At 34.0% G+C, this 27,949-nt stretch overlaps 1 protein-coding gene across 5 annotated transcripts in view; it reads left to right on the plus strand.

Moving 5' to 3' along the window:
- SPATA13 (spermatogenesis associated 13) overlaps positions 1 to 27,250 on the plus strand; it is a 143,195-nt gene extending 115,945 nt beyond the window's left edge. For all 5 annotated transcript variants that reach the window (XM_023499579.2, XM_023499580.2, XM_031960786.1 and 2 more), the window contains 7 exons: positions 7 to 192; positions 2,254 to 2,433; positions 5,317 to 5,549; positions 11,747 to 11,876; positions 16,697 to 17,069; positions 20,488 to 20,562; positions 22,444 to 27,250. In XM_023499579.2, coding sequence (XP_023355347.1) covers positions 7 to 192; positions 2,254 to 2,433; positions 5,317 to 5,549; positions 11,747 to 11,876; positions 16,697 to 17,069; positions 20,488 to 20,562; positions 22,444 to 22,619 — 1,353 coding nt within the window. In that variant the 3' untranslated portion in view covers positions 22,620 to 27,250. The remainder of the gene's footprint in view (positions 1 to 6; positions 193 to 2,253; positions 2,434 to 5,316; positions 5,550 to 11,746; positions 11,877 to 16,696; positions 17,070 to 20,487; positions 20,563 to 22,443) is intronic.
- Positions 27,251 to 27,949: the final 699 nt, after the last annotated feature.

The raw sequence follows: 27,949 nt of genomic DNA on the forward strand, positions 1-27,949 counted from the left end.
TGGCAGTTACGAGTCAATCAGGAAGAACTCTCAGAGAATTCCAGCAGTACTCAAGGTGAAGAGCAAGGTGAAGATGCTGGGAAGCACCGCCAGAAACATTCAGAAAATAAAGACCAGATGAGAACCAATGTTATACAAGAGATCATGAACACTGAACGAGTCTACATTAAGCATCTCAAAGACATCTGTGAGGTAGACTAGTAGGCCCCATTAAATCTTTCAGACTCAATTTTACCTAAGGTGATTAGACCAAGTGTTGCCATAAGATTTCTTATTTTGAGGAGTTATCGCTTTTATTGGAGACATCCCTTTTTAAAGTACACTATTCATTGACTTATCTTAGAACTGGACTCCTAAAATTATTCATAGTGTTATAAGATTATGGCATTTTAAAGCTAAAAGGAATCTTAGATATATGCTACTCCAAATCTTTATTTTACAGAGAAGTTTTAAATCCCCAGAGATGAAGTGGCTTGTTTGCCAGCTGAGACAATCAAGCTGGCCCATCTTCAGTCTGACTTCCCTGCTACATGGAATGTTACTTAGCTGGTATTTGACCTGTTGATCAGAAACTATTTTTCTTTATAAATGATTGTCACATGATTTTACTTTACACAAAGTATTTGGAACAAAGAATTTTCTTTAATTATGGGTTTGGGAGTGAGAAATGTGTATTGCAGAGAAAAAAACAAGGCATCATATATAACATATAGTTATTGCGAAAAAGTGGCAGTGTGAGGTCCGAAACCCAAGCCTTTTTGATTCCAAATTAAACCCAAAACTCCTTCCTCTTGAGTGAATGAATTCCACAATGGTCAGTATTCTTTTTTTAAAAAAAAAATAGTAAATGCTTTCTTAAAAATTAAATAGTTTGTTTTCAAGTGTCAAATGTTTGCTAAGATCCATTTTGATGCCATCCATTGATGAATCTAGTCATTTCATTTATTGATGAGATTCTAAATCATTAGACTATCTCCAAGTAAATGGATATCAACAAGAAAATCTAATTATCTAGGAAATAATAATTTATAGCGATATTTATTGCAGCACTACATAATGAGCCTTTCTTTAGAGCCCTGATATATTACCCTATTCCATGTAATGCACTTAGTTATCATATTTTTTTCAACCAGTGAACAGATTTTTCATTTTTTTGGAAACCTGGTGCACTTAAAATTGAGTCCATACAATCAAAATAACTGGATTATATAATAGACCTGAATCTGATCATTTCAGCTACCTTATCTATTGATGTAGACCACCACATTATTAACCTTGCAGAGACAATTAATCCATGGAAGATGGCTGTGATGATCAAGTTGGCCCATTTACAGCCTGATTTAGCTGTTGCATAGAATGATACTTAGCTTATATTTGACATGCTGATGAGAACAGCTTTTCTTTATAAATAATTGGCACATGGTCAAAAGAACTTAACTTTAATTATGTGTTTGGGAAGGGAAAATATGTATTGCAGAAAAAAACAAGGCCTTATAAACTGACAGTCAATAATAATGCATAAAGTAATACAGTAATATAACTTAGAAATAAATATTGACTATATGAGAAACAATGTTGCCTATAGAGGATTAAGAATTGAACCAGAAGCCAAGAAAACTTGGATTCTAATGCTGTCCCTGACAAATATAGACCATATGACACGTAGGCTATCTTAGGCTATCAGTCTTCCGTGTCTGATTCTTAAAGATCTATATCTGATGTTTACAAATACAAATGATGTTTATAAATTTTAAATTTAGTGATGGAATAATTGGACAACATCAACACTTGTTTCTTCATTCTTTTTGGTTGTCATGAGTACTAACATTAAACTGGCCCTTCAGAAAAGGAAGACATTTTATATTCTGACAAATTTTGTACAAGTATTATTTAATAGAATTAGACATAGAAGACTGATAAGATGAACAGTTCAGAGAAAAATAACTATAGAAATTGTGAGTTCCCTTTCTGGAAATCAAGCAAATTGCTTTAGGAATTTGAGATGAAACTTTTATGCTCGTCCTTAAATTATTTTCTTTGCCTTTTTTTTTTTTTTTTTTTTTTTTTTGCATTTCTGTAATTACTTGTGACAATTTTTAAGAGCTCCCTACTACTTGAGGACATGGTATTATAATAGAAACGTTGAAAAGAGATCCTGGCTTCCCTAGAGACTTGAAGGGTTGGTATATACAAAAGAGTTACTTAAATGGAAGTGCTTTTGAAATTAATCAAAGATACATTATTTTCCCTTAGGGCTATATTCGGCAGTGTCGCAAACATACAGGAATGTTCACTGTTGCACAACTGGGTACCATTTTTGGAAACATTGAAGAGATTTACAAATTCCAAAGGAAATTCTTGAAAGATCTTGAGAAGCAATACAATAAAGAAGAGCCTCATTTGAGTGAAATAGGATCCTGCTTTCTTCAACATGTATGTGGTTATTTACCTAATTAAAATAAGATTAGTAATTTTCCAAGTTTGACTCTACCAAGAAGAGTCTTTTTTCATTTATGAAGGTGATTATATTTTCATGGAATATAACTATAATTTAAAAAAAATACAATGATTAGCTTGTACAGGGTACAATTATAGGAAGTACTTTTTTAAAAATCTGATGAAATACTTTGAATTCATTAAAAATAAATAAATAAAAACTTTTCCACCTTGGTGAATTCAGAAATCATAGAGCCACATTTGGAATAGTTTCTGTTAAATATAACCATAGAGTGGTTATCTCTGGATATTTTCTCGAAGAAGCATGTGGTAGGTCAATATTTAATCATAAATAATTACATTTTTGGCATTGGGGTTTCTCCCTTCTGTCTCATTTCAAAAAACATGTAAAATCTTAGAGTTCTAGCTTGCTTTTAATTCATGAGTGTATGATTCTTCCTTATACTTACTCTATCTCTACATGAATTATAAATTCTGTTTCCTAAAACTGTTTTTAATATAGTTAAGTAATTTATTATCTGGCCCAGACTTTTGATGGACAATAATCTGTCCTCCCTAACTAAAGATTAATGTGATAATTGCTCTCCACCCCCATTCGAAAGATTGTACCTTGCTAATATATAGTCATTGAATTTTTATTTGTGTGACCTTAGGTGAGCCTCTTAATATTTTCAGACTTCAGTTTGCTCATTTGAAATAAGGGACACTGAATTAGAATGGTAATATCAAACTCAAATAATAACAAATCCCTACCAGCAACATATTGACTTAAAAAGTGACAAATTAACATTACCTATGTTGTATTGTATTTTTATTTATTTTGTTAAACATTTCTTAATTACATTTCGATCTTTTTCTGGCTTTGGGCCATTCTAAATCAGACAACTTTCACAATACCATGTAATCCCAAATCTACATGGAGTGGTTAATAGGGTAGGAAAATGAATTCAACTCCTGCCCCAAACAATAACTAATCGTGTGACCCTGGGTAAATCACTTAATCTTTAGGCCTCAGTTTGTTCATCAGTAAGATGATAAGGTTGTACTGGATGACTTCTATGGCCCATTCCAACTTTAAACCAGTTAATTCATTTATCCTTGAATTAATTGTAAATTAGTTAATCAATAGTTAATTAATTGTGAGAATGTGTGTTATATGCTGTGGTAGATACTGTGAAAGAGAATGGTCCCTGTTCTTAAGGACTGCGAGCCTCAGTGTCTATATAAATGAAAAGATCCCTTAGAATATAAAATTATAATATAATTATATACATATAATATATTATAATAATATAACAATGTCAAACAATTGGTATAAAACAATAAGTACTTTAATTAAAGAGAGAAGAGCTCACTTCTGGCTGAAATGGTCATAAAGTTTTTGCAGAGGTAGGTCTTGTTATTTAATAATTTCAGTGTTGTCTGACTCTTTGTGATCCTATTTGGGATTTTCTTGATAAAGATATAGGAATGGTTTGATATTCAGTATGTCCAGATAGGTGGGAAGACTTTCCCAAAATTATATAGTTAACAAATTAGACAGCCAAGTCTTTTGATTAAATGTACTATAGGGTTTGTGTGTGTGTGTTTTCAATTTTTTTTTCAATATTTTGTTTTCATTTTTTTTTCAATAGAGATGTTATCTAAATATTTTGAGATAAGACTTAAGAAGGACAAATGGATTTGAGCAGCTGGAGTGAATGAGGTTAAGGAAGGAATAGTCAGGGTGAGGTGAATAGTATAATTAGAGGCAAACAAGTGAGAGAGAAAACATACTACATATGGCAAATCAAGAGACTGAATAAACTAGTTTGAATGGAGCAAAGTTCATGTATTGGAGTAGTGAAAGATAACACTGGAAAACAGCCTGGGGCAAAATTAGGGAGACCTTCAATGACAGATTAAGGAGATTTAGACTTTATCTGGTAGATGATTGAAAGTTGTGGAATATAGGGTACTGATCTATCAATAGCAGTATTTTAGGAAAATTAATCCGATAATATTGTACATGATAAAATGATGTAGAGACATTTCAGGTAGAGTGACCATTTAGGAGGCAATTCCAAGAGTCTAGGCATGAGGAGATAGGGTCCTGAACTAGAATGATTTTAAAAGAAATAAACAGGAATAGATGCAAAAGATTTCAAAGGAAGGATCAAGTTTTGACTATCAGAGAAAGAGATGAGGAACTCAGAGATGACCCCAAAGTTTAAAAGTAACTTTCTGGAAGAACAGTAATACCATTAGCAAAGTTCAGGAAGCCAAGAGAGAAATCAATTTTTAAGGGAGAAATAAAGTATTTATTTTCAAATATGCTGAGTTTTATGTATTGGGATTACATTCAGATCACCATATCCACTACAGTTTTGGAGAGTTGTCAGAACTGAAGACATAGGAATTATCAGTATAAAAGCTTATAGCATCCTAGTATTTGGAGTTGAAAGGAAACAACCTATTATGAGAAGTAAATGTAAATGAGAAGTTGGCTTGCCCCCATCTCACACATGTAGCAAATAAAAGAGCTGTGCTTTCTTGTCCATTTGCTTCAGTCGTGTCCCCATTTTCATGATCCCATTTGGGGTTTTCTGTGCAAAGATACTGTGCTGATTTGCCATTTCCTTCTCCAGCTCATTTTACAGATGAGGAAACTGAGTTAAACAGGGTTAAATGATCCACCCAGGGTCACACAACTAGTAAGTGTCCCAAAGATGGGCCTTCCTACCCAGCACTTTATCCACTGTGCCATCTTATTTAAAGGATTAATTACACCCATTAAAGTCATCAATGTAGTCACCTTGTTCCTTATCTATTCGACCTAGTACCCCAACTTTGTAATTCAATCCTGCCATTTGTTTGCAGCAAGAAGGCTTTGCCATCTATTCTGAGTACTGTAACAACCATCCTGGGGCCTGCCTGGAGCTTTCTAACCTGATGAAGCAGGGCAAGTATAGACATTTCTTTGAAGCCTGCCGCCTGCTTCAGCAAATGATTGACATAGCCATCGATGGGTTTCTCCTTACTCCTGTTCAGAAGATTTGCAAATACCCTCTGCAGCTAGCTGAGTTGTTAAAGTACACCACTCCAGAGCACAGGTGAGCAAACATGGAAAACTAGAGAACTACTTCAGGAATAATCATTTATTTGTCACTTATTAAAGGCAGCAAGGGGTTTGAGTTGTTAGAATGTTGGACTTGAAATCTGGAAAGAAAACCTGGCTTCAAATTCAGCCTCAGATACTGAGTTGTGTGATTCTAGGCAAGTCACTTAGATCATAATAGTATCTGCTTTTCAGCATTGTTAGGAGGATCAAAAAAGTGCTTTGCAACCTTAAAAAGCACTATATAAATATTAGCTATTATTGTTTAACTATTTTAAGCACTTTTAGATTTTATTGGTTTGTCACGTCATTTTTCAATCATAGCTGACACTTTATGATCCCATTTGGAGTTTCTTTGGCAAAGATACTGGAGTGGTTCACCATTTCCTTCTCCAGCTCATTTTATAGATGAAGAAAATAAAGCAAACTGGGTGAAGTGACTTGTCCAGAATCACACAGACTTGTGACTTATCAGAGACTTGATTTCAATTTAGGAAGAGGAGTCTTCCTGATTCCAGGTCTGACACTATCCAATGCACCAATTGGCTGCTTCCAGAGTTTTTTTGGATTTCTGTCCAAATCCAAGGTTAACAAAAAATGTTCATACAATCATTTGAAGATCACTGTTATTTATAGGAAATATGTAGAACATGAAGAAAAGAACTTAAATTGCAAGAAGTACTTTGAAAGTCCTTGTAATTAGAGTTGTAAAACATTGTGAGGGCTAAGAAAGGAGATATGATTCCCCCTTCCAGGAGATATGAAAAGATAGAGTAAAATAAATGAACATTCTGATCTCCTTCATCTCTTGGCCCCTGTTCCTTATCCCCTGAATATAACAATCCACTCCTAGATTAATACTCAAAGGTTTTAAATTTTCATTTATTGTTAATAAATATTATTGCCAACAATATTAAGAAACAAATAAACCAAATAAAAATTAACTCTCCAACTAAAACTTTTAACATTTAAAGCAGTATTTATTTATTTTTATTTATTTATTTGTTTTTGCTGAGGCAACTGGGGTCAAGTGACTTCCCTAGAGTCACACAGCTAGGAAGAGTTAAGTTAAGTCTGAGGCCATATTTGAACTCAGGTCTTCCTGACTTCAGGGCTGGTACTGCACCATCTAGCTGCCCCCAACAATATTAAAAAAAAAAAAAGATTATCACAACAAAAACAAAAATAATACTTTTGCTCTGTGTCCATACCTAATAAATAATATGTTTGTACTTTTTTGAGCACTCATCTTTTTTTGGCAATTTCTATTGGTGTATTTTGGTTTTCTATTACTAACATTTATAGATTATTCTTATTTTTTGTGAAGTCTCTTGAAATAACGTAAAAAATTTAAGTAAAATGAATAATACAGTAACCTCATCTGAAAGGAGATGCAATATTTCACATCTGAGTACCCCTTCCCACCTCAATTTTTTTTAATGAAGAGAAATCTATTTTCTTTTCCTCTACCCCTACTTCATTGAGAAAAAAGAAAAGAAAACAAAGTTCTTGTAACAAATATACATAGTCAATAATTTTTTACTTATAAAGATCTATTGATCTTTTTTCTTTAAAAATATAATTATAAATTATATGATTCTGGTTCTGCTGATCATATATTACTTTTAAGTTTTCTCATATTTCCTCGTATTATTTATTTTCTTCATTTTATGGTCCCATAATACTCCATTATAATACTCTATTTTGACCACCAATTGTCACAGTTTTTCCTCTTAAAAGTTATACATATTGGGGCAGCTAGTTGGTGCAGTGGATAGAGTACCAGGCCTGAAGTCAGGAGGACCTGAGTTCAAATGTGGCCTCAGACATCTAACATTTCCTAGCTATGTTACTCTGGGCAAGTCACTTAACCTCAATCGCCTCAGCCAAAAAAAAAAAAAAAAAGTTATGAATATTTTATATAGATAGGTCTTTTTTTTCTTCTTAAAGAGATGTGTTGAAGATATAAATTATTTTACATTATAGTAATTTCTCTATATTTTCTACCTCCCCTCTCCCTACTCAATGATCAATTTGGCAATCAGATGTATATATTCAACACCCATAGTCCTATTCTCTCTCCCATTCCCTTTCTCCCCTTCTCCTGCCCCATCTCATTGGAAGAGAGCATTTTACTTTCTATCTTTAGGAACACAATTGTATTTCTATTGTATTTCAGTTCATTGCATTTAATATAACTTTAGCTGTGTAATTTTCATCCACATTATTTAACCATTGTGTATATTGTTCTCCTAATTCACCTTTCTTTATATCAGTTCACATAAGTCTTTCCAATTTCATTTGTTCATATTTCTTGTTTCTTGTAATACAATAATATTTGATTACATTTATATATCAAAATTCACTCAGCCATTCTTAAATCCCCTTTGTTTTCAATAGTTTTTTAACTACAAAAATGTTATTGCCAGTATTTTTATGTTCTTGAGTACATGCTCAATAGTGGGAGTATTAGGCCAAAGAGAAAAATCACTTTTCTTCAGAATTACAAATACATTTTTTTCCAATGGTTGTGCCAGTTCATCATTCTACCAAGAGGGTATCTTCCCCCCAACACCCTTCAAATGATATTTTTAGGATACAGTCCCAGCAAAAGGATTATTGGGTCAGAGGGTATGAGTATGACTCATTGTTTATTGCCAGATTACACTGCAAAAGATTTTTATTAGCCTGTAGTCTAAACAAATATCTAATAGTCTATTTTCCCACAGCCCCACCAATCTTTACAATATCTTACTATGTTTGTTTATACCAATGTTAACTGCAATAAATCTTACTTATAAATATTGAGCTATTATGAAGGTATAAACTACCTGTAGGTAAGTAATTAAGATATAAGGAGTAGGTACAGAGTCTAAGAGAGCATTTCTTTCTGAGATTTAGATACCTTTATCTGTCTTTCCTCCCTAGTTCAAAACGATTATGACAATCTTCCTGAAAAGCATCTTTCTAGAACTAGTCTGCTTTGAGAGTTTTCTAGACTTTCTGGTTCTCAATTTTATTCTCACTCCAGGTTATTACTGATTGAGCTTTCCAGACTGTTTAAGAAGTTCATATTTTCTGATGCTCAGTTTCTACTAAACTGAACGAATTCTCTCTCTTTCTCTCTCTCTCTCTCTCTCTCTCTCTCTTTCTCTCTCTTTGTCTCTCTGTCTCTCTCTCTCTTTCTGTCTCTCTCTTTCTCTGTCTGTCTGTCTCTCTATCTGTCTGTTTTTCTCTCTCTCAAAAATTTATTTTTCTATTTCTGGCTCCCTCCCTTAAGTCCTTGGAGTTTTCATTGTCCTTTTGGAGCTAAAGAGATATGTCTTGTTAATTAATAACAGCAAAACCTTTTCATGTTTTACCCTTTAAAGCCCTTTAAAACAGAAATCACAGACATAAAAAGCACACAAATTATAAAAAGCATGCCACACCAGTGGAGGACATTTCACTACATTGGGACAAGAATGTTGCTTTCCCTTTAAGTAATAATAATGGGTTAATTTTATTGAATCATATACAAGTTCTCCCTTGGTTCTCCTAGCAAGCCAAGCACACGTTTCTGAGATCACAGAGAGCACAGAAAGCACAATTTTTATTGGAGGAAAGGAATAATCAAACGCTTATCTTTGACCTCCCAATCCTTGTGCTTTAGCCAACAAATATAACTAGGCATTGATAGTGTAACCTCTATGGCTGTGGTAAGAAGAGTGGGGAGGGAAAGGATTGTATCTATAGGATGCTTACTCACAAAAGCATAATAGCTTTAGTTCTGAAGGACTATCTCCATCAAAATAATCAAATTAACTATTCTCAGTGGATAGCTTTGCCAGATACAAAAGAAGGGACTGATTCTTTTATCTTCTCTCTTACCATACTCTCCTTCTTGAAATTAATTTTGAGTTGAAGGAGAGCAGTAATCAAGTGAGAGTTTATGTAAAAATGACTTAAAGAACATGGAATAAGGGAAGTAGTTTGCTTATAGCAAGAGAAAGAGTTCTACCAATACTTAAAAAAAATAATTTAATTGATTTTCACTGAACAACAACAAAAAAGTCGGGGTTTTCTCCCTCTTACCTCTTTCCCTCCAATGGGGTAAAAAAATAAAAACAAAACTATTGTGGCAAAGATTCAGAGTAAAAAAAAAAAAAAACAAATTCCTCTATTGACTCTGTCTAAAAATTTGTATCTCCAGGATTCTGTCACTGATCCTCTAGAATCAAGATTGATATTGAATCTTTCAGAATTGTTTGATTTTAAAATCTTGTCATGTCATGTCACATTTATTTTTTTCCTTATGGAAAAAGATAATTCATTGGAAAAATAACAAATTATCAAATGAAAAATACAGTTGAGGGGTTTATAGGAAAGTTCCTCCTGTTTAGCCAAATTTTCATTATTGAAACTTCTCCAGAATGGCAAAGTAAAAGGAAACTATAGAAAAAACGCCTAGAAGGATATAATAAGTTGATATTCTGGAATATCTGCTTCTAAAATGATATTAGGGGGGATATTCTGGGATATCTATTACCAAAAGTGAGCAAAGGAAGAGAGGGAGGGAGGAAGAAGGAAGGGAGGAGGGAGAGAGAGAGAGGAGAAAGGAAGGAAGGAAGGAAGAAAGAAAGAAAGGAAGGAAGGAAGGAAGGAAGGAAGGAAGGAAAGCATTTTAAATTCTTGTTTCTGAATCATTTAGTATTATATAATATTGTCTAAATTTTAAAATCCTATTTGGAAAAAAAAATGAAGTTTCCTCTCCTAGAGTGGTTTCTACTGTACCAAATAACCAAATAACAGATTAGGAAGTTTATCTGTCAGTATTATAAAAATAAAAAAAATTGAAATATGATACTTTTCTGATCTTAGACACGAGACATGAATCCTCTACATTTTTTTCCTCATTACTATAGGAAAAAAAACAAAACTCCTTTTTGGTCATTGCTGTGATAATTTCTGTATCTTCCTTTTGTCTTTTTTGTTTTTAATTTCTTGCTTCTCTGGTCTTGGTCTCTAAGTTTGTTTCTGTATTTGTGCTGATTTCACTCAAAAACCAGTTATCTTGACTGCAGTGCCTATTTTGTGTGGGAAATTGCTTGGGATTTCCCAAGAGCTGTTCTGTTTATTGTGTTTGTAAATAGACAATAGAATTGGCTATCTAGCTCCCCCTCTTCCTCTCCCATCCAACTTCCCCAAGGCTTCTAGTCCCTAGAAAGAATCTAAAAGCTGTGTTTGTACAATCTGAAAATATTAGAGAATATTTGAAAATATGAACCATCTCAATCCATTGCACAATGAGGATACAGATTAGAATTCCATTGTCCATTTTTCTAAAACCTGTGCTGTTCATAAAGTGGTACAAATGAAAAATGATACTAACTTTCATGTATGTAGTGTTTTAAATAATACAAAATGTTTTTTCCTCACAGGTCTGTGAAATGGGTTATATAAGTGTTGTTATCCCCATATTGAAGATAAGAAAACTGAGTTACCCATATAGCAAATGTAAAGATCAGGACTGAAGCTCATATCTTATGATTCCAAGATTATTGCCTTTTCTATTCCACCATTGTATCAAGAAAAACTGGAAACGGGTTGGGGAGAAGCCAGTTAAGTTTCATTTGACCAGAATGCACAGGAGACACTGTAAATTAAGGCTTACAGATAGAGTCAAATGAACATTTGCATGTCTGTGCCAAATTGCAGAAAGCAATCTCATTCTTGTTCATCAGTTTATCAGTTACTTGCTGATGCTGAGTGTTGGATTTTTGCCCCTAAAGAATTGAAGATTTTGAAAGTATTTTGCATAATAGAACAGAATTGAAGAACAAAAAAAACAAAACAAAACAAAACAGATTTTCTTTCTTGAGGAGAAAAATGCATGCTTGTGAAAAAGCTTATTACTGGGTATAATTCACTTTCATTCATGTGGCTTTCTGGCTAATGAATGAATACATTCTGTGGGTGAGGATTTTGAATTACAGTCTCCCAATCAGCTCACTTAATGTCTGCAGACTATAGTCTATTCAGGATTGACCACAAAACAAAACAAAACAAAAAATCCCAGTAACGGTTTACTTGCCATTTGGTCCAAAGTCTTTCTGTGACTAAGCTTTGGTAACTTAGGTGATTATCTTAGCAGCTGTTGTTTTTTTTTTCTTGGCATAATATTGTTATTAAAATCCGCCTCCCTTTTTTCAGTGATTACAACAATATAAAGGCAGCGTATGAGACCATGAAGAATGTAGCGTGCTTAATCAATGAGCGTAAACGCAAGTTAGAAAGTATAGACAAGATAGCACGCTGGCAAGTATCCATTGTGGGCTGGGAGGTAAGTGCTACCATTTGCCCATGTCCTCTTCCTCTGTCTATTTTTCTGGTGACATACTTTATATTCTGTGATTTATTGTTAATTTTTGATCTTTTATGGTATAAATATTTAATAGCCTTTTATTGAGTTGTAAAAGTTGGTTGCTTTATTTGCATTAACTTTGTCCCTCTGCTCATCTTAATCATTTATTCAATGAAAACCACAGTCTAAACTTGCAGACAGAACTTTGGAAGTGCAGAAATGTTGCTTGAGGGCAGATCAATTTGAGACCCCCAGAATTGTTTTTAGACTAAACATGTTTTGTCTGGCTTGGGAATTCTGTGGCTTAGATGGGCAAGAATGAGTTTTTGATTGGCCTTTCATTCCTGTAATGGAAATGGGCTTTTCCAACCTAGCTAACAGAGTCTGGGGGTCATTGATAGTTTAGTCTTTTGCCTAAAGGAGGTTCTATTACTGGTACCTCTCTCAGGCACTCATCATGTGGGTTTCATTCCTTCCTTTTTCTCCACTTTCTCTAAATCAAATCGGTTTCCAGGTTACCTTCAGAGCATCACTTGCATTCAGGTCACACAGCCATCACTCTATTTCAGGACTTTCATTGACTTGCCTGGGTTAATAGTTTGCTGAATAGTATCTCCCTGCTTCCAGACTTTATCCCACACTACTTCATCTTGCACATATCTGCCAGTTTCTTTCCATTACTTCAGTGGATCTCGGATCTCATCATTGTGGGTATGCCCTCCATTATAGACTGCAACCTCTCTGTCCCTGGCTAGTTTTTGCAGCTCCCAGCCATGTTCTTCTCTAATTGCCACTGGCAGTCTTCCCAACACATTAGAATCTTTCTCTAGATCTTTGGATTATATGAATGTCAGTAGTGAACATTCTTATTATCTCACTAACCCATTTCCCCCCAGTCATACATTGCTTTAATAACATCCTTTATATCCCTTCTCCTATGCAACTCATTGTTTATAAATAAACTATTTAGGCCTACCACCCACCTTCCATTATCCTTCAGCGTTAACCCCTTGGAAATTATGATCTAACATTACTTATAGCCAAAAAGCATCACCAGAAGAATAATGTAGTTTAAAAAATGGATATTTTTTTGGCAAAGAATTGCTTGCCAGAATAGTCTTCCTAATGCACCCTTCTAGCCATATCACTCCTTTGTACAACTTTCTGCTCCTCATATGTACCAAATACAAACCAGATTCTACAAGGTCATATTTTTAACAATGTTGTCCCAACCTCTCTTTCTAGTCTTGTCTCTCCCTATTCATTCTATTCCCTTCCCAAAATAGATTTCTCACTGTCCCTTAAATATACCATGTTTTCCCATATTTATTCATGTTGCCTGAAATGCCTTCATCACATATTGCTGTTCCCGCCTGTTCTTTATGCATCTCTTGAATAATACTATCTTTTTCATAAAGGCTTTTTCTGTATTCCCCATACCTAATGGTTGTAATTTTTCCCTCCTCTGTAACTCCTACAGTACTTTGCACTGTAGTTATTTATATGTCCATATTGTACTCCTGACTGTATTGTAAACTCTTAGCTAGCAAAATTCTGTTCTATTTGTATTCATTGTAGTGTTGGAGAAACTGAAGCAAGCTAGAGATTAAAGAGTATTTAATAATTTACTTAAAAAGGAGAGATTTACTGGGACCAAATGGATCCATGGTTTGGTCCCAGGGCTTAGTGAGACTATTGTCTCCAAGAATCCAGCAAACAATCAGAGTTCTCAATGATGTATATATATTGGCTCAGACTCGTGGGGTAGACTGAGGCCAGGGCAGAGTCAGGGTGCTGAGAGTGGGGACTCTGACAGGGTGGGGTGAGTCACCAGAGAGGGTGATGACATAATAGGAGGAGCACCCCGGACATGGGGAGAGGCATCTTGATAAGATGGTATCTGATATTCTGATAGCTTAGGATGGGGAGAGGCATTCTGATATTCTAAAATATAAGATCTTTTATTCTTATCAAATATTCTGATTAAGAGGGAGGGATGGCTTTGCAGGATTGAGCAGAACAATTATAAACCGAGGCAGAACAATTAGGGAAACTGAGTCAGAATAATTGGGGAAACTGAGTCAGGACAATAAGAGAGAACTGTGGCATAACATCATGACATCAAGAATAGTGACTTAAATGTATGGGCAACATAATGAGTATTTATTGAATTGGTAGAATACTCTTTCTAATACAACCTGGTGCATGGAAACTTCAAATTATTCAAATTTAAAAATACTAAATTAGAAGGGACTTTAGTAATTCTCTACATGACACCTCCTTCCCCCAATATCACCATCATTATACAAATAAAGAATCTGAGAAAAATTCAAAATCGCAAAATTTCAGATTTGGATGGATCTCAATAACAACAGCCACTAAAATCACAGAACTTGAAGGTTTACCAAACAATGTTATCACATCAAACCTGTGAGGTAGATATTCCTATTTTACAGATGGAGTAATTTGGGCTCAGAGAAGTTAGATGATTTGTTCAGAATTGTATACTTAATTATTTTAGTTGAAGTTTGAACCAAATCTCTCCTGACAACGTATTTCCACTGTACCATTATTCATCATGTCAAACTCTGTATCTATTACATAAGTATCCTCTACAACAGAAGTGTCAAACACACATAGGCCAAAATGCAGCACACAACACTCCCACATGGGTCCTGAATGAGATTATAATATAATTAGGAGATATTTAACAAAGTTAATAAAAATACATTAAAACAATGACATTATTAATATGTGTTTTTCTAAATTTATATGTGACATGGAGAAATCCTCACATACCATTTAATGGCTCCTGTTTCTATTTGGTTTTGACATCACTTTTCCATATTATCACCAGCCAGATTTTAAACTCTAGTTGAAGGGCCCCACTATCTAATAAATCAACTTTTAAATTTCTTTTTTTTTTAGAAAGTTGAGTATTCTTTATGATGAGCTGAAATAATTTTTCATTCATTATTTTTAGTTGAAATCAACTTAAATATTTATTAAAACTATTATATAGCTATTCTAGGTACTAGGGAAAATACTGTAGGACACTTCTGATTCAGGATGCAGTAGTTTAGATTTGGGATTGAAGTATAACGAGGCACTTTTAGAATGTCTAACATATAGCAAAAGGAAAATAAATTAACAATGGCAAGGAAAGGACATTCCCTAAAAATACAGGGTTGATTCAAGAAGCACAATTTCCCTACCTATGCATTTGCCATAGGGGCAGATCAGTGACTAGAGAAAAGCTCCTGAGCCATCTCATACTGGCTTTTGTACTCAGGCCACCAAGAAGCCACTTCAGTGATTCAAATCTTAGTCGTCTAGACCAATTAAATCTCTAGGATGCTTTCAGTAACTTTTAAGGAACAATCAGTCTAGGCTTTAAGAAAAACTAGCTCAGGTTACTCATCTACTCTAATAGTAGTAGTTGCAAAGACAAAAAACCGACAACCTGAACTTTCAAGGTATTCATACCTTGAGTATATCCTACCCTGAGGGTGGGAGAATACATAACACTGATGAAATATTTTGACTTTGACACCGAGTGATACATTGTTAGCCCTCGCTGTTAGATTCAATATCAATTGTTATGGTCTTCAGTTCCTAAGACTGAGGGTTTTTTAAAAAAATTCAATTTTATGAACTTATGTTTAAGTGAGGCAGATGACCTTGCACAGCCTCCCTCACTTAAGTCCAATTCACTTGCATGTCATGGCATCACCTCCCTGATGTCATGGCCCTTTTTGAGAATGAAGGACAAACAATAACAACCTTATGTTTATCTGGCTTAGAAAAATCTAGGTTTTCTTTCTTTTTTAAAAAAAATATTGATATCTTTTTACATCCCTTAGTTTCTCTCATAGCCTTCTCTCTCCTCAGAGAATCATCCCATAGAAAAACTATTTTTTTCTAAAATCATGGTGCTTTTGCCCCATGGAATTCACAAGTCCTATCTGGTATGGGAGCACTCCTCTGTAATCCCTGCTAGTGAGGCTGGAGAACTGAATGAAATCTGGAATTTTGAGCTATAGTGAGCAAAAGTCAATCAGGTGGCTATACTAAATCTGATAATGAATCGATGAACTCTTGGGAGCAGGGGCCACCAGACAACCTGAAACAAGTAACTGATCTCTGTCAGAAATGAAGTATTTCAGAATCCATTGCTACGATCAATGGTGAGTTCAGGCCAATGAGTGACTGTTGCCCTTCCAGTATAGGCAAGATAGACAGAAGCCGTCATAGATACATGTATGTGTGTATGTATGTGTGTAAACATACACATATATATAAACACATGAATAAATGAATAATAAATATATGAACAGATGAACAAAAGAAAGAAATAGGTAGGTAGGTAGGTAGATAGATAGATAGATAGATAGATAGTTTTAAATGGCCTCCAGACTCCCCTAATGTTCTTGAGAGGTTGTATAGTTCACCAATCATTATTAATCTCTATGCACTATAATAATCTAGTTTCATCTTCATCTAAAGGATTGATGTCTTAATGGATAACTCCTCCAATTAATCTAGATATTTTACCATTGCATTAAAAAATCACCATATTTTACCATTGCATTAAAAAAAATAAGATACCTAAGGAAATTTAATATCTGAACAAATAAGACAGAGGATGCTTGATCTTGTTTCTCAGGGATATGTCCTCCTAGGGACAAGTATTTCCATATGTACCAAATCTTTCCTACAGAGTGGTATATCTATTAAGTGTCAGTACGCTTGTTTATTTGTCCAGTATAAACACATAAAACTTTTTGCCTTCACTTTAGGGGCTCAATATTTTAGACCGCAGTTCAGAACTGATCCATTCAGGAGAACTGAGCAGAATCACAAAGCAAGGAAAGAGCCAGCAGAGAACTTTCTTCCTTTTTGACCATCAGCTTGTGTTCTGCAAAAAGGACTTGCTCAGACGTGACATGTTGTACTACAAAGGACGAATTGACATGGATGAAATGGAACTGATGGATATCGAGGATGGGCGGGACAAGGACTATAATATCAATGTAAAGAATGCTTTCAAGATCATCAATAAATCGACAGAAGAGGTGTATTTGTTTTGTGCCAAAAAGCAAGAGGATAAAGTCAGGTGGTTGCAAGCCTGTGCTGATGAAAGGAGACGTGTGAAGGAAGACAAAGAAATGGGTGAGTAGCAAAGAGCTAAGTAGTCCTTTCAGATTTTTCATCTTTATTGGTATGTTTCCTTCTGCAAGTATAATTTGTTTTTATGCCAAACTTAACAAATAATAAATAAAATGAGCATTTCTACATATAAAACAGAAGGAAAAAACGATTATTGTATATGTAATCTATTATGTTTAGTTGGTTTTTCCTCAAAGGTATATATTTGGTACATAATTATTGAAACTGTCCTACTTCCTTTCTTTCTGGCCTGCCTCTTCTTCTGTGCTTATTTTAAAACATGCTTCAGTGACCCTCTTTCATTTTCTTTTTTTTTCTGACTAATCTATCACTAGTGTCCCTTTCCTTTATATTCTCCACAGCTAAAGAAACAAAGAAGGAAGGAAGGAAGGAAGGAAGGAAGGAAGGAAGGAAGGAAGGAAGGAAGGAAGGAAGGAAAAAGAGAGAAAGAAAAAAAAGGAAGAAAGAATCTCATAATACAGTTTCATAGTCAGAAAAAATAAATTCTCACAATTGACCATAACCAAAAATGTGCATCTCATTCTGTACCTTAGGTTCATCACTTCCCTTTCAGTAACTGAGTGGTGCATTTCATTGTCAGCCCTCTGGAATAATGGTTGGTTATCAAGATAAAAAGAATTTTTAATTTTGTCAAAGTTTTGTTGCTGTTGTTGTATACATTTTTGTTATTGTTTAAATTGTTGTCTAAGTTCTGCTCATTTCGTTCTGCATCAGTTCATACAAGTTTTTCTGTTCTGAGATTTAAAGAACTTTCCACTTTGTTCTCTCTTAACCTTATTTTCCCATCCTATACATTATACCCCTATAAATCTCAAGCAGTCTCATTGAAAAACTGCTGCTGAAAGGCAGTCAAGCAAAGTAAATAGAGATCTGGCATTGATCAAAGTCATGAAGATGTAAATTCAGGTGCTGTCCCTAATGTAGACATATAGGCTTTCTGACCCTAGACAAGTCACTTAAGCCCCGGTCTCCTCACTACCATCTACTCCCCAGCCTCTAAAAGTTTCAAAGACTGTATAGGAGAGCATTTGTCAATCTACTGTGGTTAAAGAAAATTCAATCAATCATCTGGTATGCGCCAGACACTGTGTGAAGCTGGAGGATACAAAAAGAGGCAAATCTGAGAGTTTGTATAGTTCACCAATCACTATTAATCTCTATGTACTATAATAATCTAGTTTCATCTTCCTCTAAAGGATTGATGTCTTTATGGATAACTCCTCCAATTAATCTAGGGGCACTCACTATATCTTACCCATTGCATTAAAAAAAAAAGTCACCTAAGGAAATTTAGTATCTGAATAAGCAAGACAGAGGAAGCTTGATCCTGTCTCTCAGGGATCTGTCCTCCTAGGGACAAGTATTTCCAAATGTACCAAATCTTTTTTACAGAGTGGTACACCTATTAAGTGTCAGTATGCCTGCTTATTTTTCTAGTATAAACACATTAAACTCGAGATTACAATCTGATGAGGGAGACAACATGCACACAAATATATGCAAAGCAACCTACATACAGGATAAATAGGAGATAATTAATATAAATTAAAAGGGGTCTTGGAGAAAGCTTCCTATAGGAGAGATTTTAGCTGGAATTTCTTTAGTGGAAATTTGCTATATTGGTAAAATCACAAATTTGAAATGAAAAAACCTTCAAACTCTCAAAAGTTTACTACTTAAAAAAAAAACAGTACTGACACTTCATAACTGGGTGACCCTAGGAAAATTATTTAGAACTCAGTTTTTGTTCCCTCTTTGTAAAATATGACCTCTCTTCCTCCAAGTGTGACTGTAATGGAAAGTGCTTTGTAAACCATAAACTACTAGATAAAGATGAATTATTATTATTATCATTCTGAAAGAGACAAATTATAAATATGGTCTGTACCAGCTTATGTTGGATGATTTCCCTTTAAATGATATTTTCACAAAGCTCTTTAAAGTTTTGTTTGCTGCCTGTGCAATTTTAGACCAGACAAAAACTACCTGTGCATTATCCCATCTCTTTCATTCATGAAGATTAGACTCCATGCATTATATATTACACTTAATGTAATGTTCCTTCCTTCACTGTTCCCCAGTTACTTTTCAGCATATCATCACCATTTGTCTTTCTTTAGCCTTCCAATTTTCCCAGTGTCTGCTATATCAGGTACTTGACTTTAGGCTGAAGCTGCTGTGTCAGAATGTTGTTGGGTTTTTTTTTATGGCAGTACCCCCACAGCCTTTGAGATCTGGATTTGATGTAGGTTAAGATCCCCCCCAAAATTAAATCACAGATTCTTGAGTGGGAGCCAAGACCCCATGGGTATAGAACAAGTCTAATTCTATGTAATTGACATAATCTGCTAATCGGGGCCTTCCTCATTAGAGTGAAATAAATTCAACTTGTCAAATATTTATTAAGTCTCTGTGTACCAAGCATGGGGTGAAACTCTGAGGATATACAGACAAAACTGAAGCATATTGCCAACAAATAGCTCATGTTCTAATAAGAGGATACAACATGAACCCATTTAAGAATAATAAATCGGTAGAAAGACTTACAAGAACTGATGATGTGAGTGAAGTGAGCAGAACCAGAATAACGTTGTACACAGTAAAAGCAAGATTGTATGATGATCAGCAGTAACAGACTTAGCTTTTCTAAGCAATACCTTGATTCAAGATGGAAAATGCCATCTGCATCCAGAAAAAAAAAACTGTGGAGATTGAAGCATACTATTTCCACCTTTTTTTTTTTTTTTGGTTTGTTTTTTCTTCCTCAGTTTTTTCCTTTTTCTTTTGATCTTTCACATCATGACTAATATGGAAATGTTTTAAATGATTGTACACATATAATCTATATTAAATTGCTTTCTATCTTGGGAAGGAGGAAGGGAAAAAAATTTGAAACTCAAAGTGTTACAAAAGTGAATGTTGAAAACTATCTTTGGGTATAATTGGGAAAAATAAATTAAATTAAAAAAATAATAAATTAGGTAGAAAATAAAAGGAGCAAAAGAGATTCACACAAAATTCTCCCAGAGTATATGAGAAATCAGAAATCACTAATTCATAGGATGAATTAGAAAGGCTTAATGGAGGGGAGGCACTTGAATGCAGCACTGAAGGAAAAGATTCTGATAGAACAAGATGAAGAGGAAGTTCATTTCAGATATGAAGAAATGTAGGAATCAGTGGGTGGGTAGATGGGTGGATGGCTAGATGAATAGATGAACAAATGAAATAATCCTTGTACAGATGTGTTGATTCTGCATGTATGTTAAAAAATATTCTCCTTTCTCTCTCTCTCTCTCTCTCTCTCTCTCTCTCTCTCTCTCTCTCTCTCTCTCTCTCATTACCAATTTCTCTCACATACATATACATTTTTTCTCTTTCTTTTCCCTTTTCAATACAGGAATGGAAATATCAGAATCTCAAAAGAAACTTGCTATGTTAAATGCTCAAAAAACAAATCACACAAAGTCAAAAGGTAAGTTATCATAAACAAATTCCAGATTTTAAAATGTTACATTGAAAAATGGTGTTACAAATATGTATTTGCAGTTGGCTCCTACCTATTTGTATAAATGGAAAACAGTTTTGAAAATTAAAAAAAACATGAAATAATAAGTAATCCAAAATAATAGATGATTTTAAAATCATGCTATAGTTGACTTTGAATACACTCCTCCTCTTGGACTTCAAATATTCCAATAAAGTAGCGGGGACACACTCTGCAGAATGCACTTAACAACTTCCCAGCTTACTCCTTCTACTACTTACTGCTCTCCTAGTTTTGTTTAGAGGATGAATGCCAGCATTCTTTCTGCTTAGGCTGAAGTAAAGAATATTAGTGATATAGTGCAGGATGCTAGATTCAGGTGAATTGCCATCTCAATAATATCTTTTCTGCAATAAAGAGAAAATCATAAAAGTTTCAGTCTCCTGTAGGTTTATTGGCTACATTCTGACTCATACTACAAATTACAGTCTAAAAAAAGAATTAAGTATATAAAAATAAGTCACTGCCAGGAATAAATTAAAGAGGTGTTAATGTCTTCATACTCTTACACTCTTTTAAAACATAATTTTTTACATTATATATAAGCCATATAATACGCCCTAAACAAGAATTGCATAATATTTTTTGTTATTCATGGAGTTCATAGAAACAGTGAGGTGTCAACAGAAGAAAATACCTACTATATGCTAACCATTTTGCAAATATCATCTCATTTGATCCTTACAACAGATAGGGTGTTTTGGGAGATAGGGTCTAGGAAAAATTATTGATCTTGAAATTAGGAGTCCTGAGTTCAAGTTCTTTTTAATGAAAAATGATAGCTGTATCACCTTGAGCAAGTCATATTATCACTCTGAACCTCAAATTCCTCATTTTTTTAATAGTGCTAATAATGCTTATCCTATCTATTTTTGGGGGGAATCTTACATGAAAATTTCTTTATAAATATTAAAGTTTCTATAGGACTGAGATATTTTTATTATTCACAATAAAACTAGGACTATGAAATAGGAATGATGATTTTGCAGTGGACAATGAAGGAGGAATCAGGAGATATTTTATATAAGAAGTATAATTTTTTTGCACTTGAAGGAATGGGAATGAACTACTTCAGGCTGGGGCATAGGCAAAGAGCAATGTAAACTAATGTTGGACAAGGTAGTTGGTTTCAGATTTGAAATTTTTTATTTTCTTTAATAAGACCATTACTAAAGGAATTTTTTTTACTGTCTCTGGTAGAGCTACTACTAAGGTTTTTTTTTTTGAAAATACAGATAACATGATTAAAGAAAATAATTAAGATTATGTGTGTAGTAATATGAAGAATGGGCTAAGAGAAAGAATGGATAAGAGACTGTCAGATTGGTCATGAAGCTATTACAAAATAGTATAGTTGAAAACTAATGTAGGCCTGAAGTAGTATACTGTCTGGATGAGTAGAGAGACTGTCAGGGGTGGGGAATAGTTAAGATATTACAGAGGTGATACAATGAATTTAACTACTAGTTGAATATAAAATGAGTAAAAATAAAATTTAACTTTTAGGTTATAAACCAAAATAGTTAAGACAGAAATTGTATCATTAAGAGAGAAATTAGAGGCAGAGAGAGATTCACAGATGAAAATAATATTCTCAGTTTTGGCTGTGTTGAATCTGAGGTACCATCAGGTATCTGGAATATAATTGAAAAAGGATTCTAAAGTTCTGGGTGAGAGGATGAGTTGGAGGTATGAGTTATCTGCACAGATGTGATCATTGTAGCTATGGGAATTAATGAGATTTTAGTATTTTGTACTTTGATTTATAAATGATGCTTAAATGATCTTCTTTACATTTTCCTGCTTTAGGTTATAATGGATGTTCTGTGCCTCCCCCCCACCAAAGCTTACATCCTATCCACCAACGACACATCACAGTGCCTACCAGCATTCCTCAACAACAAGTTTTTGCCCTGGCAGAACCTAAGAGAAAGCCATCTCTATTTTGGCACACCTTTAATAAATTCACCCCATTCAAGAAATGAAAAAAAAAATTATCTCCCTGCTGGCGGGGAGTCTCTCTGTTGGAGAAGAGACATGCTCTTTTTTCCCCTCTTTGAAATCTTTCTTGGAACCAGTGCTGAAGATCACCTTTAATAGACATCCGTGACTTCATCTCACCTTCTGCCAGGAACTTTTTGGAGGATAGAAGAAGGTCATGATGTGATGTCATAAGACAGCCTAGCACGTTATAGGCACTTAATAATGGCTTGTTGAATTGAAACCCTTTATATTCTTCCGGCTCTGAACTGACCAGAGACGTGCTCTAAAGCAAGTGTTGTTTCTGCTGAACAAGCCTTGCTAATGATGAGCATCTTCTTTGGTGGCCAGGGAAATAGTTGCAGTTTCAAAAGTTAATATCCAAGGGCTTGTTTTCTCAACTTGTCCCAAGGCATGACCAGCTTTAGAGGACCACTGTTACATTCCCAATGCCATGCTTGGTTTTGAGGGAAATCATCTATAGAACTGAAATCTTTCTTCTTGTCATGTGTTCAGTAAGATCTAAGGGAAGCTTTTGTCTTTTCACTGAGGCATATGTTTAACCTTATCTCACTCATTCACTGCTGCAGAAGACCAAGGATCTTCCTGTTCATTTTCTGTACTTTTCCCAAATTTCCCAAATGGTGATGGAGAGGAATTCATTCTCTTTCTCTTGCAGGCTAGGAGGGGAAAAAAACCAAGGCTACTATTGAATCAAATGGCACTAATAACTTGAACTTAATCCAGGTGTTCAGAAGGTCCTGCTGCTTTCAAGGAAAGAAGTCAAGAAAACCCAGGTCCATTTTCCCTCAAATTAACTATTCTCCTGCATGTATAATAGAATTTAGCAAAGAAATCAATTCTTGCCTACAACTCAACCTATGAGACTCCTTCTTCCAGTCACATATAATCTGTTTTGTAAAAATATAAGTATTTCCATTTTTTTATCATGATAATGTGAATGTGTAAAATATTTATGTACTTCTTCCAGAAGTTTTTTTTTTCTCCCATGCATTCTCATAAAACAAACTCCAAAATTATACCCATTCAGCTAGAAAGGTATTAAATGGCCAAGGGAAATATTCCCTTGGATTTTTGAAATAGGTTTTGATCTTGAGCCTCCACATTCCTTCATGAGAGTGAGAACAGATTTCTTAAAATTAATCTTTCTTTGAGGAGACCATGACAAAAAAATTAAAAATGGAAAATGATCAATTTGGTGCATTTATCTTTTTCTTTCTCCACTTTTCCAACTAGGATATACACTAGCTGGTATCTATAGATAAGTATATGAATTTTTAGGAAAATCATTTTGAAAAATCTTTTATGTCAGACTCTTCAAGGGGTTCAAAATGTTTATCACTTTTATTTTCTTAGCATACTGGAGGAGAGACCTTTATGTTATATAACTAACGCATTTGTTTTCTAAAATTATATTTATGGTAACGAGCTCTTGTTAGACTGCTCAACTATTACTAACAGGTATAGTCTGAGAATAAAAGCAGATTGACTTAAGGACAAACATTAGGTTTAGATTTTTCCGAATGTAGCTCTCAAAGCCTCTTCCTCACTAAGTCTAGAATTTCTAAAGGAGGCCAGCTGGTGGGAAAGAGCAATTATAAGAAGATTGAATTTGAAGCCTCCTCAACAGATATTTATGACATTTATGTAAAATTTTGATGAAAAGGTATTTGTTCACTATCTTAACATGTTACTTTTGATGGCTTATATGCAGGAGGTCTTGCTTGGTATTTATAATTACTTTGATTAATGACTCTTATGTCAGCCTGAGGTAGAAGCTGGTGCTAAGAAAAAGTTATCAGTAAGTATTTGTGCCACTGTGTCTAAAAAATAGACACTTCAGCTTTAATTGTGTTTGTATGATTGGCCTTTTTATTAACAAGCTTTTTTTTAAAAAAGAATATTGAATTTTGAAAACTTAACATGCCTTTGATGCACCCATCAGCAATAACTGGTAATGCTCTTTCTATGCTAAATAGAATGCATATTAATTAGCAATTTTTAACAGTTCTTCCATGTTATATGACAGAATTGCCTTGGGGTACCCAGTGAAATTACTTGACAGAGCTACATTTGTAAATGAAAATTCAATTTTTAAAAAAAAATGTAAATGTTTCTTTTTAAATATCAACTGAACCAATGAACCAATATGTTTTCTCTGCAAAGCTTTAACACCCAGCTGCATCCAAAACACTGACTTCCAGGTCCTCTACCTTCATAGTCTTCCAAATAGAAAAGAATGAATTTGGGGAATAGGTTAACTGAATCTAGTTTCAATTCAAATACAGATCTGTTTCCATCAGATAAAGTTATGGTGCCAACTCTGAATCTGAACAGAGTATGAATCACTTGGCTGCCTTTTTTCCCTAGATGAACCCTATTGAGATAATCAGGGGTTTTCAAACACTCCCAAAGATTCATATTTCAAAAAAGAATAAGATGATAGCACACTTAAGCCTGGATTTATATGGCTTAAATTTTGAATATTATATGTTTGACTTCTAGAAGGATTGAAAGGATTGTGTATCCTTTTGTATTTGCCAAATTTTCTTCTCTGGATAAAGTAAAAGTCTCACTATATGTACATGAGTTTCTCCAATAACAATCCAGAGGAGAGATTCAAGATTCTTTTGTATTATATAGTAAGTGTTCAATGATATTAACAAAATATTTTAATGCATTTCATTTCATTTTTTATTGCTCATGAGGATGAGAATGAATAGAGAATTGACCTCAGATCCTAGAAGACTTGGGTTTGGGTCCTCCTGCCTCTGACATATTAGTTACATGATTTCTCAATAGGTAGATAACTCTCTAAGACTTTTTAAATTGTAGAGAAGATGCTGGCCTGCATTGGTCAAAGATATTTCTTCGAAATTACACTTATAGATCATGTTATTATTCATGTATTTTCAGAACTCACTAGATAAATAATTGGGCAGGACCTTTGAAATGACAACTTTTGACAGAAAGGCTTGAAATAGAATTTAGAATAAGCAAGTACCTTTGATATCAGTTCTGCCTCATTTTCCAGATAAGGAATTCCAGGTCCAGAAAAGTTAAGTGATTAACTAAGAGCAGAACCTGAATAAGAGCCCAGAGGTTTTGGCTTCTGCCCCTTATTACTTCTATGTCAAGAAACAAGTCACTTAATCTTTTACTGGGATCCATTTATCATATTAAAAATATCCAATCATCTTGTAGAAGAATACAAGCTAATGCTCAAATAGTTGTTGTGATTTTCAAGACCCTAGTAAGGGAAAAAGAGTTCTTGGTGAGAACTGTGAACAACAACAAAAAGGCAAATACAATTTGTCAGATACATATTTGGAACTTCCAATAATACAGCTTTAGATTTTAGTAAATTTCTGATTTTTTTTTTCTTTTCCCAACTTGGTAACTAAAGCATTTCACCACCATATGATGATACTGAGTGCTGACGTGTCTTGTTATACATAGATTACGCAAAGACAGGTTCCTTGTCTGTAAAGCAAATATTTCATGTTGACTTAGAAGAACAATGCTCTTTCATATATGAAAAACCATTTACCTTGAGTAAATTTCTCTTCTTGTGCAACAATGGCAAAATGAATGCTATATTATATTCAAAATTTGAGATTTATTGAACATTACTGGAAATTCTATTTTCTGGTACTTTACCAAGTGGACAATTCTATGTATCAACCTTCTCAAAATCTCTCATGATGTCAACTAACAAACCCATAGATTCAAATTAGAGTGGTAATTAGCTGAGGTTTAGGGCAGGATTATTAGATTTATGTGATGATGGTTTGGGGGATTTGGAACAGGGAAAATAGATCTCTGGCACAGAGGGCTTTTGTTACAATCATTATTTCCGGTGTCTTTAAATCCAGATTTTCTCCTTATATATAGGTTGAAATACAATACTACATTGGAGTACCTGGAGAAATATACCTAATTCCCAGTTTATTAGGCACCACTTAGTCACTGAATGTGTCAAGTTATAAACTTTTTATTCTAAAATTATTGTACAAATAACTTATATTTTCCCTTGGCCACCGATTTTTTCTTCCAATAGACAATGAAAGAGGGAGCTCAAAATAAAATGGTGAAAATAAACTGTAATTTGTCTTTGCAAAAGACTACTGCTTTAATTTTTGATCCCAAGTTCCTTAGGCATAACTAACGCTTGTCCTTTTCTAGGCATTAGCATTTATATTGAAGAAATGCCCTACTTGTAACTGATTCTGTAATTTAGCAACTATCACTGTGTAAATATTAGTATAGCTGTATAACTTGCTTACATAGTTTGTCAAGTATTTTTTGTAACTTTTATCATGTAAATGTTAATTCATTATTTTACATCGAATTGATGTTGCCCATGTAAATCAAGTGACGGCTTCAAAACAGATGAATTAGCTGTTGACAGCTAAGGTATGATGTACAGAATTGCTGGAACTTGGTTATATATTTGAACTGAAGTGTTGTATTATAAAATTTATTTTCTCTTGATGTGGTTTTATGTAAATGATTTCATTTCTTGTAAATGATGTGTGCCTACCATTTCTGTCATTTTGCTTCTGTATGGTAAAATAAAATAATTTGTAAAGCTGGTTTTCAGCAATTTTAATAAGAAATAAGTTCTTTTTTTCAAAATACAGGATGAAATTTTTGAAAGGTATTTCCCTGATTTTGCCAAGAACTATTTCTTTTCTTTTTAGATATTTTGTTTACATGACTTTTCTGGAAGAAGTAAAGTCTCAGTTTGAAAGGAAGTTGAAAAATGGAATTAAAGAAACTGAAGAAGCTTGCTAAATGGAGTTGAGGGAAAAGAAAAGAAAGAGAAAGAAAATATTTTTCACATCCAATCTTTACTTTCTATCCCATTGTTATCATCAAAGTCTTATCCGGACAGCTCATTATCTCCTAACTGAAGGCTTTCTCCATTCTTTACCTTCTGCAATCCATTTTTTGGTTTGCTAAAGAATACAGTATGCAATATTCCATCTAAAAATTTTCTGTGGTCTCCCATTACCTACCAAAGCATAAACTTATCCTAGCATTCAGAGAATACCCAGTCTGATTCCAGATTATCTTTTAACTTTATCTCAAATTGTTTTCTTTCATGACTTCTATTTTAAAGTTAAAATGGATCCATTCTCATCCTCTTCTGTATCTATAGTTTTACTCACAATTGGAATGAGTTCTGCCCATTTTCCACCTTTTGAAATTCCTCTTTTCAAAATCCAGTTCAGATGAAACTCAAAGCAGCTTTCTCTGACCTCTCTCAACTGAAAATGACATCTCTTTCATATTTCCCATAATACATTGA

This window comes from Sarcophilus harrisii, chromosome 3 (genome assembly GCF_902635505.1).
Source record: "Sarcophilus harrisii chromosome 3, mSarHar1.11, whole genome shotgun sequence".
In the NCBI taxonomy this organism is placed as follows: Eukaryota; Metazoa; Chordata; class Mammalia; order Dasyuromorphia; family Dasyuridae; genus Sarcophilus; species Sarcophilus harrisii.